Source organism: Botrytis sinoallii (genome assembly GCF_014898435.1).
Source record: "Botrytis sinoallii strain Bc 23 chromosome Unknown BSIN_027, whole genome shotgun sequence".
In the NCBI taxonomy this organism is placed as follows: domain Eukaryota; kingdom Fungi; phylum Ascomycota; class Leotiomycetes; order Helotiales; family Sclerotiniaceae; genus Botrytis; species Botrytis sinoallii.
The window spans coordinates 415693-432433 of NW_024066054.1; the positions used below are offsets into that span (position 1 = coordinate 415693).

At 42.4% G+C, this 16741-nt stretch overlaps 3 protein-coding genes across 3 annotated transcripts; 1 reads left to right on the plus strand and 2 right to left on the minus strand.

Moving 5' to 3' along the window:
* Positions 1 to 4205: 4205 nt before the first annotated feature.
* On the minus strand, positions 4206 to 9143 carry EAF02_010752 (uncharacterized protein; the record flags this gene model as incomplete). Its single annotated transcript, XM_038906800.1, has 5 exons — positions 4206 to 6657; positions 6720 to 7649; positions 7796 to 7955; positions 8005 to 8577; positions 8634 to 9143. 5 exons carry the CDS (start codon positions 9141 to 9143, stop codon positions 4256 to 4258), a joined length of 4575 nt encoding a protein of 1524 aa, XP_038753348.1. The 3' UTR covers positions 4206 to 4255.
* A 3222-nt stretch (positions 9144 to 12365) lies between these two features.
* Positions 12366 to 13379, minus strand: EAF02_010753 (uncharacterized protein; the record flags this gene model as incomplete). The annotated part of the gene is made up of 1 exon (XM_038906801.1): positions 12366 to 13379. One exon carries the CDS (start codon positions 13377 to 13379, stop codon positions 12366 to 12368), a length of 1014 nt encoding a protein of 337 aa, XP_038753349.1.
* EAF02_010754 (uncharacterized protein) lies at positions 13346 to 16411 on the plus strand. Its single transcript, XM_038906802.1, has 5 exons — positions 13346 to 13369; positions 13454 to 13852; positions 13930 to 14042; positions 14123 to 15299; positions 15356 to 16411. The coding sequence occupies exons 4-5, from the start codon at positions 14889 to 14891 to the stop codon at positions 16064 to 16066; spliced, it is 1122 nt and encodes a 373-aa protein (XP_038753350.1). The 5' UTR covers positions 13346 to 13369; positions 13454 to 13852; positions 13930 to 14042; positions 14123 to 14888; the 3' UTR covers positions 16067 to 16411.
* The last annotated feature ends 330 nt before the right edge of the window (positions 16412 to 16741 follow it).

Here is a 16741-nt window from a genome sequence, read left to right on the forward strand (position 1 = left end):
CAGGTGGAGGAGCGCGTTACAATACATGAAGGTTACGGGTATCTGGCTATGGCCAATATCAACTAATTTCAAATTCAAATCATAAAATCCTATTTAGCTACTCACATACTGCCCAGGAGTTGGTTGGTGATTTATTTTGCTTGGGCGATTCTTTGTGTAAGGTGCAGCTCCGAATTCTACATAAACTTCAATTCGTCAATTCATGGAAATCTAGGATTTAAGCATAATCGGTTCGCTCCCTCGAATATTTTCTTCGCCCGTTTCTTTAGGTGTCTTTGGATGTAATTGAAGGATCTGAATCTTTCAAGTAGCTGCAGCTTGGTAGGAGAATGTTAGGGCTCAGGTCTATGAGTTGGAAAATAAAGAGTCTTTCCACGGAACGCTGAACCGATTTCTTATGGTTCAGAACAAGATCGAATGATTGTTGCGATGTAAATCTTTTTCCTACCTGAATATCAATCGATAAGTTTTACAAGTATAGGGTATATATTCCAGTACAAAATTATACCTATGACCATTAGTTTGATTGATAGAGGAATCACTCAAAGCTGTGATTGATGTCTATTTCTATTGATGTCTCCCTACCTGGACTTTGAAGGACACTCGCTAATATTCATATCCTCAACTGTTCACCCGAGTTGCATATAGTTTGATCGTATACATCTGTTACAAGCTATACCATATTGTCAAATCTAGACTCAAGCTTTGAAAGGGGCATACTGCATAGAAGAATCGAACCCATTTGAACACTAGACCTGGATAATGCTTTCCAAATTCCGGACCGTAGTCTATTTCAACAATTTAGGTTTGAGATTTTGGGTACCCGATTATTGAGTTCATGAGTTCATGAGTTCAAATTGATTTAATTCTTGAGAGAAATTGAACGTTCTAAAAGTTTAATTGTTTGACTGCAGTCCTGATTACTGGATTCCCTGGACTTGTGACAGATAGTCACGCATTAGAGAGCTCAGGAGTGATAGATTTACTGAATTATCATCACATTATATAAGCTTATTCTATTTTCCAATCCCGTTCCCTAGGATCAGCATATTTGGTATATATAGTCCGAATTTCCTCCCATGCCTGATACAAGACTCGAATGACGATATGCTCTGTTGCCTTGGGGAAAGCCGGAGGAAGGAATAGGACTCTACCAAACTACCGTCCGTAAAAGAACCCCCGTATAACCTTTTCTTAGAGATATGATAGTTCTTTATAAGTTTTTAGATCATAAATCATAGTAGATCATTCAAATGATCTAAAAGATTGAAGAGATCTCGAATCTTGAATTGTTTTTGAGTGTTGAAGATTTCGAAATGATGTAATGTAGTCCGGAATTTCGAGGCTCGAATTAAAATCCCATATCTCTGCCATCGTCCTCGTATAGCTTGATACCCACACTATATCTGGACTTTCTTGTTTCGAAACATGGTAGATTGATTTCTCTTATGACAGTCTTATGATTCCCCGTCCTGTCGACTAGATCTCTCGATAATCAGGTGGTTCCTTATACCTAGGAGGTTCGATGTGTTGTGGAAAGTTCGTCGTCAGTCGAATACCTTCTTTTCTCATCTCACAGTTCCTTTTAGGGTTGAACGGAGAATGCGATACAAAGTTATCTTTTCGACAGAATGCAATATGTATGTGAGATTGCTGCACTTCAAATCTCCGAATGACTTCCACTTTCAGTTTCAATTGCTATGGCCCCAATCCACAAAGACCTTTCCCACCGACCATCTTAACTTCTCAGTCGACATGAAATTTGCTTATGGAATTCTTCCTTTCGAGCTTCATCATTGCGAGAGAATACGTATCATTTATATCCCTCTAATTTCATCTCCGCAAGGCTTCTCGATTTCTCCTCCTCCTCCTCCTACCCCTACGAGAGATAGAAGCATAGCAGAAAAACATCATCGTGGCAACCCCGATAATGATGAAGCATATCACAAAATAAAGAAACCAGATCTGCATTAACATGTAGGTGGTGTTGAATTTGTACCGTATTTTGAAGTAATTAGAGGTCGGTAATCCTATGGGGTCGGCTTCCCAGGTGGGTTCCCAGATGGTTGCATTTGGTTCGTGAAGAGTGGCGGAGGTGTTCATGTTTTCGTGTAGCGGTTGTCTTTGTGAGAATTGGGAAGATTCGTGGTTGGATGTGTTGGGATTTTCTTTTTGGGATGGGGATTTTGGAGAAAATTTGAGGAGGTGAGGTTACTTTATATATACCTGTCAATTTTAAGCTTTGGGAATAGAGCATCAGTGTACTACTTAGGATAGTACGAGGTATTGAACCAATAAAATCTACTTTTGTATGAACCAATTTCATAATCAACCTAGGTAGAAGGTAGTGGAGAGGTTGATCGTTCCAAAAGGTATGATTTGGTTGGTTATCAGAATGAATTGCATACGAACGAGATCGAATCTCCAGCTTAGCTCATCACTAGCGAGGCTAGACGAGACTAGATGTTTCTACCACTCGTCATAACTAAGTCACTTTACAACTCGATTGTCAAAACCCACAAAGATTTATGAGTAATGCATTCCATTCATATACGTCAAAGTGTTCTTTACACATACATAGTACAGTACAATCTTACAATCTGACGACATATTGACGAAGGATGAAGGAGATTCATCTCACTAGGTGTTAGGGATAAATCTGAAAGGTGCGAGTGGATTAATATATATAAGATAGATCTATAGCATTGATAATTCTACAGCCCTTCCACACTAATAGATCATAGAATGGATTCTTTCATCGGCACAATCACATAGTATAAACTCGAGCTTTAACATTCCCTTGTCTTGAATCTTCCATCGAGTCTGAAATAACTATATTCATTTATCAATCCCGACAGTGACCTCCACACATCCTACTAATCCAAAATGATTACTTAATAATCTAGATCAGAAAAGTTTATTATCCCATCCCATCCCAATCATTATTATAACTCAATCCATTCATCTCATGCATTTCATCCATTTCAAATTATCCAATTCAATCACCATCATAACTTCCCGAAGTCATACACACAGAAATACACTACACACTTAAACCCCCCCCCCCCCCAACTATCCCATCCACAACAACACAACCACCTACCTAATCTAATCTAATCTACTCATCATCATATAAACCTCATCTCTCATCTCACATCTCTCTCACATCTCAAATCTCAAATATAAACACCATGTATCAATTTCCTCTCTTTTCCTCTCTTTTCCTTTCTCTCCCTCCCTCCCTCCCTCTCTTCTCATAATAATCACAACAATCACAACAATCAATTCACCTATCTTCCCCCCCTTCCCTCTCTCTTCTCTCTCTTCATTAAATATAAAAAATGCATATATATCTATATCCTGGGGTATCATATCATATCATCTCACATCCTACAAATTCTTCAAACACACACACACTATCAGGTAGCCAGCCGTGCACTTTCCCACTTTTCCTTCTAACATTTATTTGTAATCTTTCATTCCTTCATTCCTTCGTATCAACCTATACTATACTATACTATACTATACTATACAGATACAAATGCCATAAACATGCAGTCCATTCCACCTTTTCCATACAATTGCTATCGTTATGCTACCCGTGCTATCCGTGCTATCCATGCTATCCGTACATGCAAGCCCATTCTTCCTTATTCCCGAGTTCTCTCCATGGTATATCTATGGTATATGGTATATGGTATATGGTATATGGTATATGGTATATGGTATATGGTATATCCTGTGCCCTATGCTATGCCGTGCCGTGCCGTGCCGTGCCCAAAACTCCATAATGATATCGATACAATCGATAGAACAGAAGAGGAAGAAAGAAAAAAACACACAAACCCCCAACCCCAACCAAACCCATCACCGACTCCTACTCCTCCTCTCCCCATACCAACCCCTCCCATCTCCCCTCACTCCCCCCTCCCCACCCGTCCGAATCCCCAACCCCGTCTCCCCAAATTCAATCATCCCCCCTCTCTCTGTACTCCAATTCCTCTGCGTCTGAAACCTCGACGATGTTCCCAAATCTCCAAATTCCACGACTCTCCCCCCACCTACCACCAAGCCTCCACTCCCACTACTTCCACCTCTTTTCATGAGCGGGGCTTGGAGTTCTGTCTCCGCTATTCCCCTTGCATTTCCATTCCCATTCCCATGCGCATGCGCAAATCCCTCACTACCCATCTCCGGACTCGGATAAACAAAACTCAAATCCCTCACCCCAGCCCCGACCCCTACTCTCCTCTCCTCACTCTGCCCCCAAATATCCCATCTGACTCCCACTCCCTGCCGCACTCATCCTCGGACTAAAATTCGGCGCCAAAGGATTAAAAGTCCTCGGAATCCTCGCTTGCGACGAAACATATTGGTTCTGTCCCTGTCCCTGCCCCAGTCTCTGCAAATCTCTCTCCCTCTCTTGATTTTCGTACAAGATTCTCGCTGCATCATCACCGACTACCGCGCGCGCGAACGCTAATCTCGGACTCTTTCTCACCATTCCTCTTTCGCGATCTTGGTACGGTGCGTGGTTTAGATAGTGGGCCGAGGAGATTTGATAGCTTATCTGCGGACTCATGGCCTGCGGGCCCACTCGAGGAGAAAAGGGGAGTTGGGGGAGAGGTTCGGTTTCGGCGAGAGATGTACGGCGTGCTTTTGATGCGGAGGTGGAGGTTGAGCAGGGGTGAGGGGAAGGCCGGGGGAGAGAAATGGTGGAGTGGGTTGATTGGCCCGAGGGGTTGCGGGAGAGGGGTTGGGATGTGTAGCCTGATTCTTGGGGGGAGGTCCGCGAGGTTGTTATACTTGTTGTGTCGGAGTGGGAGAACTCGGGACGGCCGGGGTAGTATGTTGAAGGGGTGGGTCGATACTGAGAAGGAAGAAGGTTGGGTGAGGAGATTGATTGGAATTGAGTTGGTCGGAGTAGGTGATGAGGACTCTGAGGATTGCCTTGATGTGGGATTGGATTTTGCATCGAGTTATGTAATGAGTTGGGATAAGATTGTGAATCCCAACTCGGATAGTCGTGGGGTAGATCCCTCTTTAGTGATGGTGACAATGATGTGTATGGTATTGATGATCTTGTCAAAGGAGGTGGACCTGTCATGATTGGATAGATAGTCTCAAAGGGATCTGGTATTGGTTTGAAACTATCTTGACTGTTGTTCGTGATTGGCGTATTATACATGTTGCTACTAGCTGCAGAATATGGTTGTCGATAATACAGATCCGGTGTATGAGGATATGGTGGCATACGAGTATAAGGTACGTGCGGTTGTGGTGATTGAGTCTCTGTATCATGAGGAATACGTTGTAAAGCGGCAACAGCTGTTGTTGGTTCCGGGTATCCAAGGTTTGATGTCGTATCACTAAAGTTTTCTTCAGTGCCATGTCTTGAAGCAGTATCTCTCGTTGGGCCAGAAACAGCCGATGCATAAGTTGGTGTCCTAGTGATAAGATTCGTTTCTGTCAACTTATGCGTGGGGGCTCTTCGATTTTGAATAGGACCACCTCCTCGAACTGGAGGTGGACTCGATTTACTGATATGAGCGAGCGCTACCCTCGCACTCGATTGACCAGACAAAGTACCACGAGATTGTGGTCGAATAGCAGGTTGTTGTAATTCACCATGTGCTGTAACACTAGTCACACGTGGATCGGAAAAACCTCCAGGAGTCATTGAACGAAAAGAGCCTGCACGATTACGGTATCTTCTTGACTCCTGAGCACGAATGGTTCTATGAAGATCAAGCTTCGGAGCCGTAACTCTTGAACGCCGAGGCTTGACAACTTCCCACGGACCTCCAGGACTCTCAGGAGAGCCAGCTGAAGGGGCCAAAGACTTTGGTGGCTGTAGTGTCATGGTAGAGCCTTCTAACTCACTATCATATCCAGTATCTTCCTTGGGAAGTTGAGGTGGGAATCGAATTTGTTTGATATTTTCCACCTGTTGAAGGAAATCCGGATCATGAACAAGACTCTTAGGGGATTCAATGTGAGGCCCAAGAACCCAAGGAGAACCATCACAAAATTTATCCGCAGGTGTTTCGGCATCGGCGCCAGTATCAGATGAACTACCCGTCCGATCAAATATCGATGTTTGGAATGCTTCCGGTTGACCTCCAGCAATGACGTGAGAAGATTCTGGAGTGCGTCGTTGGATCTCACTTCTAATTGCAGTTAATACATCATCCAGCATGATACAAGTCGCATCTGGATCTAAAGTCTCTTTCTTATGATGCTTGATGTATTCCTTTTTGTGCCTCTCAAGATGACTTTGAAGTCTCATGCCATGGATTTCGTACAGTCGATAGTCTTCCACGAGACCAGTTCGTGTTTTTTGTGTGATGCGATCGTTTGCTTGTTCGAATGAGTAGCAGAAAACTGAAATGGCTCGGTCGAGCCACATTGGCAATTCTTTTTTCGCATGTAAAGTATCCACAAAGAATCCTTGGACGACACTGTGTAGCCTGATGACATCGATATCATCTGACAACAAATCTCTGCTACCTTTTGAAGTTTGGGAAGAGCCGAGTGAGGCTTCGTGTTCGTTCCGGTCTATCAAAGCGAACTTGTTCAATACTTTGAATGTGTTGTTTAATGATCTACCAGTAATAGGCTCGCTGGCTCTAATTGGAACATCGAGTGCATCCAAACCTAATGATAATGTTAGTATGTATGTATTCATGAAGAGAATGACATGCGTATGATGCACCTACCTAGTGCAATCATCTCAACCGGAAGATGTTGACTGAAGAAGCACAAGATATGGATCAGATTGAGAGTTTCATAAGCACCCAACTTTTCCAATTGTTCAACCACCGATGCGAAAGCCTGAAGTTCCCTTAAACCCTTTGGTGCCGATGCATAAGATCTAGCATATCTTGCAAGTGGTTCATCGGTAGCTTTCAATCGTTGAGCAACGACATGAATAACTACCGGTAAGAATTGCATCGCTTGAACCAATTCCATAGAGTGCCTGAGGTCATCTTGAACATACGGCTCCTTCTTGTCCAGTTCTCGTAACAAAAGATGTTGAGCTTCTCTGGCGGAAAGGGCTGGTAATTTCAAAACCTGTGGGTTCATAAAATGATGATCGCCACTGACAGACTTCTCCGTTGATGTATAGATGATACTAGTGTTGATACTATCGGGAATAAATCTTCGTAAGCTATCATCAAAGTGCATACCGTCCAGTATCAAAAGCCAGTGATGTCGATGATTTAACCACTTCTTGACCAATTTAATAAATTGATCCGGATTGTCGAGAACTTTTGGATCTTCATTAACCATCGAAGGTTTCAAAGCTGCCTTTTTCGCAATTTGCCAAAAGCCTGCGGTGATTTCCTGTTTACTTTTCGCTCGAATCCAGAAAACACCACCGGGAAATTCGTGTCTGTATTCAAATGCATACTGTCGAGCCAAGTGAGTCTTACCACCACCAGGCATACTTTGGATCAAAACAGCACACGAGCCTTGGGATCTTCGCTGTTCATCAAAAAGCATTCTATGCATTTCAGCCAACTCTTCGCGTCGACCAACAAATATGGAATTGGGACGAAATCCGGGTGGTTTGATAAAATATTCTGCACTATCGTCTGACACATCGGGCTCAAGACTTGCAATAGTTTGTACTGAATTCGATAAATCTACGGAACCAAACAAATCAGCTTCCCGCCCACAATATAAAAAAGCACAACGCAAAGCTCCCATGACCAAAGAAAATATTAAAAGAAAATATCAATCTCAACGCCCGAGGTACAGATAATAGAGAACCTTGGCGATCAACTCCAACGATCCGCCATCTCAAAATCTTCCTCCTCCACTTCCGACACCTCATAATCAAAAATAGGTCTTGCTCGTGGAGACTCAGTCAACACGGGTTGATGATGACTTGGAGAGCTACCATGGTACATACCCTGTGGTTGTTTTGGAGTTCCCGGCGCTAAAGTTGGCTGCGAATTTGTTAGTGAATTTCCCAGGCCAAGATCATAGAGGGCGTACATCTTCGAATTGACCTCTAAGCTCTCTGATTTGTGCTTCTGTTTCCTCGGCTCGTTTCTTTATCTCATGTCTCCAGCGAGCACGAATTACTGGGGAAGCTTCCAAAGCCCATGTCTTGATCTTGGTAGAGACATTCATGTAACCTGGTGCTCTTTTGCTTTCATATTTGCACATGCCGCTGTGTGTAGCTTCGATACCAAAGTAGGAGACATCTGGAAGTAGAGGACTGGCGGAAGTTTGATCAACGATAAAAGCTTTTGTTCCTTTAAAGTCCGTCTTCAAACTCTCATGTGCCATACAAATCTTGAAGCGTTGATAAATGTCGAGGAAATGAAGATTGATATTGGCAAGTGTTTCATTATTTGTCGTCAAAGTTTTGATGAGAATTGATTCCGAGTCCATAGCTTTCTTCGGCATTAAAGCCGATACCATCCCTTGGAAAATCAATCCCCATTTCGCCGGATCAGCACCCGTATGAGGAGTACCGAGAAAGATGATACCGAAAGTCGAGACAGCAATGGAACGAATCTCGTCATTGCTCTTTCCTTGATAATCGTGGGAAATTTCTAGTGCCTGAGAGATGCATAAGTATTAATAGAATTGTGGGGGTAGCTATTGGTGCCACTTACTCGTTTTACCAAGATACCACCCAAACTATGCGCCACCCAAATGATTGGGTTTTCTTCGGCCTCTTCACTCTTCCTCTCTAGCGCCAAGCTAGATACCAAACTTTGTGCGTGTTCATGTATCCTGTCGTGCGAGGCGGATTTCTCTGCAAAAGCTACCACATCCGCATTGTATCCATAGACGAGTATGCGAACCTTTGCAGATTTGTTTGGATCTTTGGAGCTGAAGGTCACTGGGAGAAGAGCCGTGGGCCAGAAGATACCATTCTTCGCCGTCCACGTATGCTGTGGGTGACCGTTCAATCCATGAACCAGTACGATGTCTACTTCAGCTTGGGGATGTGCGTAGACTTCTGTGACTTCGAAGCGATTGATTTCATTGGGGTTTATAGCGGATCCATCCTGCCAAAGCACCAAATCAGCCGAAAGTTCAGAGATCCCTGCTGGTCTCGTCTGTAGACGAAACGGGAAGAGAGTTGGAATCTGGGGAAAGGATTGTTGTTCACTTACCATGTCGAGATCTTCGTTGGCCCGCGATGAAGCTCGAGTTCAATCGTATGGTTGCATATATAAGCACGAAAGAGTGAAGACTTATATAGACGAATGAAGGATGGAATCACCAAAGGACGTAAGGTGTCATGAAGACTGCGAAAAGTAAGCCTGCGGACGCAAAATATCGGAGACGTCTGCCTGACTCGATTGACGTACCCAGGGCATATAAGTTCTCGGTGTATCTGAAGATTAAATGTACCCGTGAAGATTGTGGCACGCGCTAATGGAGGTTGGGGTGTTAGTCACACGGGGGCCGAAAAGTATATACGACGCCACACGAACAATATTTCTTTAGTTCAAGACATGATTGATGCCATGTCGTAATCGATATATACTTTTTGTGGTGGTGAACGGTGGGAAAGAGGGCGCGAAGTTGGATGATGGTGGGATGGAAGTGAAAACATTTTGAGGAATATTGAAGTCAGCTGGTGACATGGGATGAAGGACTGGGGAGAGTGATTGACCGGGCGGGGGGGGTGAAGATGAAAATGGCTCGAATGGGGATAGTGTTGGGGAGATGGGATTGATGAATAGGGCTGTGGGTGGCTATGAAATTGATTTGAGGTGTCATAATAGTTTAATTAGGTTAATATCCATGGATGGTTAATATAGTTAATAGAGTTAATAGAGTTAATAGAGTTATTATTAAGAGAAGGCTTAGCATTTTCCTAAAACTCCCCTCCGCATATTATGGATTATATATATATTATATTTCCACCCCATCAACACCCCTCCCCCAATCATTTCTCTCGATGATTCCCATTCTCAAACCACCCGCGCCATCTCACAACTTTAACTCTAAAATGGCGAATGTGGTGGAAAGGATCAAGGACGCTTGTAGGGTTTATTACGGGTACGGGTAGGTACTTGGTACATCCAATCCTAGATGGTGATTCTTTGCTGCGGGATGGCGCCGTAATTGCATCAGGATTAGTATTGGTGTTGAGTCAGCGTCAGCGTCAGCATCGGTATGAGTATCATGGTTAGTATCTATCTGTATTAGTATCAGGGGAATTTTGTATCGGGAACTTTGTATCGGGAACCGTGTATCAGGGGAATTTTGTATCAGGGGATGATGAGAATTCGAGAGGTTATTGGTATTCCGACTCTCGTTGCAATAAGGTTATTAATTCGCATACAAATATCAAACTATAACGTAGTTTAACACCGAGTGGGCCATATCACCGAATGGGCCACTTCAAAATACACCAAAATTAACGCTTTTTTAATATTTGTATTTTAATAATCAATCATTATTTTTTAAAAGAAAATTAATATAAAATAATAATGAGAATTTAGCTCCTTATAAATCTATTTTTGATATAAAAATTTCTTATATTTTCTAAAAATAAGTAGAAATTGTCACGATTTTCGTTACAAAAGAAACATTTCTATAATAACTATTATAATAACTTGAATTTTCAATAAATAATTAGATTTTCATATTATTTATATGATTAAATTTTCTAGTTTCAATTTTTAGAGAATTCTGTCTATCAATAAAGAAAGTGCACGGTTATGCACAGACGAATTTTGTATGTAAAAATGATGGCCCACTCGGTGATATGGCCCACTCGGTGTTAAACTACGTTATACATAAATATAATAACCATTTACTTGTACTCGTATAAATACCTAGTATTTCTCATACACGTGCCCTACGATCTACCCACGACAGAACTCAAATACAATACAATATAGGTACCTAGATCTGCCATCCAAACTGTCAATGACGATGGATAACACAAGTCATCCAACTATCCATACATATCCATAGCACTCACTACACAACAAATAACAACACCGTCAAATGTTAAGGTTAGATACATATATATATATATATAATCTTACATTCTAACGTCAATTGAGTAATCTACAGAATTGATGCAATTCTCGAGATCATGTAAATACAAGGAAGATTCCTTCTATTCCTTTTGATATAGGTTTCTCACTCATGCCGGGACTCGTTTGTTCATGGCGTAATCTACGATACATGGCGTAACCTACGATATATGGCGTACATGGCTTATTTGATGATCAGAATATCAGTCAGTCAGTCAGTCATTCATTCAGTCATACAATTAATTCATCCAATAACCTACCTATATGCGCGTTTAGATGCTGCGCTTCGAGATGAATACTAGGTACCTGGTAGGTAGATACGCTCGAAGTACGCCCAATATTATATTAGATACGACGGGGTCCTACCGGTACGTACCTAGCAGTTAGCTAGATATCTCCAGATCTCATTAGTAGCGGATAGATACCGTGTGATCATGGATGCTTATATTCACAGTACCCTGTCCTGTCTCGAGCCTGTTCATAGCATAACGATAAATATTTCGGTTGTGGTGTTCCATTTATGATTATTCAGTTATGTAGATTATGGGATCAGTGTAGGTCAGTATAGGTAACTAGGTAAGCTGAGTGAGCTTGTAATACAAGAGAGTGTTTTGTGGAATTTCTAGAATGGCTACCTGGTATCTATGACAAATTAATCCTCCTACCTACCACCAGATTTTGAGCCCCAAATATCTTCGTCGAGGCGCATGCTTTGGAAGATCTCGGGAGATATGGATACCTAGGGCCACCTGGGCAATACGTAAAGGAGGCAAATCACGTGAAAGGGGCTGATATAGTTCTACCGGGAGGAATGTGACCTAGGTAGGTAGCAGGGAATCAAGGCACATAGCACTCTGGGGCTCCGTCATCTAAATCCGCCCTACACTCTTCACATTATGTGTTTGTTCACGAGAGTGACAAGTGACAATTATGAGACTCAAAGTCTCAATACGCTTGATTTGTCAATAAGGAAGGACCTATTTTAGCACCGGCACTTTTCTTTCTACCCAACTGCCCTAAATCATTCAAGCTTTTAAACTCTATTTGCTTTTCTCGGCGAAATTACCGCGGTGACCTTGATAGGTTGTACTGGCGGCAAAGTCAAGTGAGACATGTGGCATTAGTGAGTATTGTGAAGAATTAACTTTTTTAACACATGCATATTCTTTTCCCTTCAAAGATCTTCCTTCCTCCGCACGGTGGAAAAATCTTGTGATGAGTTGCAGCTGACTTCTGCTTCTCTGATATGGTACGAATCGTATAGCATGATAAGTATTAAAGGAACTTCCGAAAGTATGTTACCATAGATGACAACCACCTTTTTCAAGAAATTCCTTTTGATCAACTTCTCGGTGCCAACATTAGGACGTACTCTCGTGTACTGTGACCAAACTGTATCATGTCCTTATCCATTAACTCAACATATCGACTCGCATCGATCGGATCTTTGTTCATCATCGTACCATTCGCAGATTCAAGATCGATCAAGTATGGCTTGACTTTGCGAATCTTATCGCCAAATTCGTTCATCTTCTCGCTGGCTTTGAACTGTATGACGGCATGCTGTTTGCTGATACTTGGATGTTCCGCAACTAAATCCACCACGGCACGTTCTCGACCAACAAGCCAGCAACTCTTCGCACTCAAATCAATGGTTTCAATAATGTCGGCACCTTTAAACACAAAAAGTTTCCAGTCGTCTTTAGATGGTGGTTTGCATGCTTCGGGGGGTTCGTGATACTTTAGAACTATAGAATTTCCATCTGCCTGTGTAATTGTGTTTGAAGCTGCTGCTAAGACTCCCGTGTGTCCCAAATTCGGCTTCTCTTTTTCTGGTACCGGCTCGTCTCCGGTGGTTACAAGAGCCGTTGAGGATGGATCTTTTTTCGATTGAAACGATGCAGCTTGGGATGGTAGCGGACCGTTCTGTTTTCGAGATGCTACCGACTTCGTGGGTGGTTTCAGCGACCTGGTATTGTCGTTGTCATTTTCATCTTTAATTCGTCTTCGGTCGCGAGATCTATCTCTTCTTCTGCGAGGTGAATTTCGATCATCCTTTCGTCGAGGACTGCGCGATCTTCTGCGATGTGAATCTCGATTGTCTTTTTGTCGGGAAGAATCTGAATCAACTGGACTACGCGACCTTCTGCGATATCTCACTTTATCTTCGTATTTATCTCTCGTGCCTCTGGAACGATCATCATGCCTGTCGGAACGAGTAGATCCACGGTCAGCCTCTCGCTCTCTCCTGCGCCTCCTCCGCCTTCTCTCTTCTTCGGAATCTGTTGAGGGAGACCTAGAATGTCGCCGTGAAGAACAATCCTTCTGACGATTCGAGGTTTCAGGTGAGCCCATATTATTTAATTATTGGAGTGGTTGAATTGTTGAAGAAAAAAACGAGAGACAAAATTAATTGATAAATGATGAAGATACCGATAAGTACCTACCTACGAGATGCGAGTGATTGTGCATGTAATTCAAGCTTACCACCATTATTTGTACCTATCGGCTACCGTATCTTTGATTGGTAGGAGCGCCCATAGCTGAACTTCAACCTTTCTGCTTGATACCTAATTCAGACTAGCCGATATATTCTGACCATGAATCCTTCGAACATTCAAAATGGAAATTCTCCTGAACACCACCTCGACCACCTAGACAGGTACTTACCCATATGTCACATCTTGGTTTTCTCCATCAAGTTGTGCCGGGCATTGTTAACTCATGTCACTCACTCATGTCACTCACTCCGTGATATGATACGATACGATACGATACGAAGCGATGTGATGTGATGTGTTTGTTTGTGTTCTCTTGTGTTCTTCAATGTTTGTTTGCTTCTCTTCCTTCACCAACAACAATGATATATGATTCAAGGAAATCCGGTTGATGCAAAATCCAACAGATATACATATACACATGCAGCGAATAGGATCATGTGGACGCCATCATCCAACTCCAAGGCTTCTTGATCCATCCGGTTCTATTTCCGAAACTCGCGATACAATCATCATTCATGTAAGAACCGTCATTGATACCTGGTTATTCCATACTTATACGAAGAATACACTTACGATGTGAGTTGGGGTGCATTGCAGGACCTGAAACTCTCCTCGAAAATCGATTACAAGGTATCTTTTCTCCGTATTCTAATTCTCTTACTTGATCTCTTCGCTGTTATCATCTGCTTCCAATCGCGTCCTTTTCTCTTCTTTAGTATTACTTGTTCTTGCTTTACTTCCGAGTTTTTCTACTGCGCCGTAAGCGTTGGTTCTCGCGTTTGGTTGGATGTAGTGATGGCCAGATAAGCGACCGCCCCCATAGCGGTTACGAAAGTTTTCATGTCTTTTATGATTTGTCTGCATAATTTGAATCGACGCTTTTTTATCTGTTTCAGGTTACTGCGTTAAATCGAGTGGTTCATAATGACTCTTACCTTTGAGACACCAGGCCGCAGCGTCGTTGCCGCATACTCGCACACTTGAAATGGTTGATCGAGGCTTCCAGCTCGAGTCGAAGAATATAATGTGAGATGGGGTCCAATCCTAAAATATTTATATATCTCTTTGACCATGGCCCAGCCTCAGCCCTTGGATCTAAGCCTGCCTTGATTACAATTGAATATTTTCGAGGCCAGTTTTCAACGTGAAAACTCAACTGTCGTTTAAATTTCACGTCGCATGGGAATAATTTCATTGGCAATTACCCGACCACATCTTTCCTCGGGTTTCTCGGATGAACTACTTGTACAAGAATTTCCCTTTTCAAGCTCCTCTCAAACCTTTAGCATCGAGGGTTGCCTCTTGCTTGGACCCCAACTTTTTTTTAGTTACTTGTGAATACCCCTAAAAAAGGCGTGGAATCATGCCTCATGTTGTCTCTCAAATGCAGCCAAAAGAAAGGCCCCAACAAACTCACAACTCAAAACGAACCATGATCAAGAATGCAGTTTCTCAAGATAACCTTCGCCCATCTACTACTCCTCGTTGTCGAAACGCAAATGGCCCAACTCCCACCTTGAGTTTGCTCGTTACCCCACAAGGTGCATGGAACTATACGCCAGGTCGACAGCATTCAAAACAATTTTCTCCTGATAGAATGACACCTATATCCGCCGTCGATTCCGTTTTTGAATTATCTTCGCCAGCTACAAATGCTTCCCCAAATTCAGCCACATCATCATTTATTGCTGAACTGGAAGACACTTCTCCTGGGGCAGCCAAGCCCCAGAAAGTCATCATGGATCCAAAGTCTCCACTCAGTCCTACACGTTCCGTAAGTTCTCGATTAAAATGCTTTTTTGTATCATCAATACTCATTCATATACCTAGTTACATGCAGCTACTGCCATTGACGCTATCAATGACTTCGAGGCAGAGAATAAGCGTCTTCTCGAGCGGGCTATTGCGGCCGAAAATGCAGCAAAGATATTGGAGGAGCAAAATATCGATCTCCGACGGAAAGTCAACTATTGTATGGAACAACATAGACCAAAGACTGCACCAACTCAGAGAACCTCACAAGACTTACGCAAGCGCAATACCGCATACAGCACGACAACACCTCTATCCGCTTTCAACACTATGATGGATCATGTGGAGGCTAAGTATTTACCACCTCCTATTAATGATACACCCACACCATTGCCTCGACGAAAAAATTCGCTCCCATCAGAATCACTAGTTTCACATCAAGGTGAACTTACGCCAAACAGATTTGGTCCCAGTGGATTTATTCCCTCGCGGCGACCTCCTCCGATTCCAGAGAGTAAAAAGGTATCTTCATCGAAAGACCCAACCCGTCGTCGTGATACATTAAAAAAGAACGACGTGAGCACTCCAAGAACAACACGTTCTAATAGTCGAATGACCAAAATCTCCTTGTCGGATGCAACTCTTAGATCAAAACCATTACCATGGGCTCCATCAGCAATTCCAGGTATGGTTGAAATTGGCAGTACGTATGAAGATGCTGCCCCTACGTCCCAATTGAGACCGAAGAAGAGTTTCGCGAAATTCTTTAGAAAAGCAAAGAAGGAATAATCAGTAGCGTTTTTGTCCACAAACTTTCCCTTTGTCAATAATACCAATGGGGAATATATTGGGATGTTATATCATACATCCCAGGCGTTTTGGGTTTTTGATGTATATATGTCTTATGAATAATGAAAGTGGTACATATGGAGTAATTGGATATTGGGCCGCGAGATCAGGATTTGACACGGGCTTTTCAGAATAAGGGAACGGTAGTTGAGTAATAATATACTGTTCCTTTCATATTTATTATTTGCATATGTTGAACTGTGCTTGGTCTTTTATCTCTGATTTCTATTTTATTTTTATCTTTTTGGTTTCTCTCTCCCAGGAAAGGAGATGCATCCACGATACCTTCTGCGGCGAAGCAAATTGCATGATGAGGGAGAGCATCGTACCCCTAAAAATTCTGAGACTCTGCTTTTCGGAAATATACGATAGTTTGTATTTTTCGATAAACCAGGAGACATGTGATTTCACAAAGAGGAAAGGTATCATCAGACACAACACACACTCCATTGTGCAAGGACATGTAAAGTTCAAATGACAGGAAACTAATTATTTTACAATCTATATATAAGAGTCTTTTGATGTATCTAGGTACCTTCCATATCATCAAATATATCATACTTTTGTGAACGCTGTGTTTTTTTTCCCTTTCATCCATATTCCCATACTTTTTCT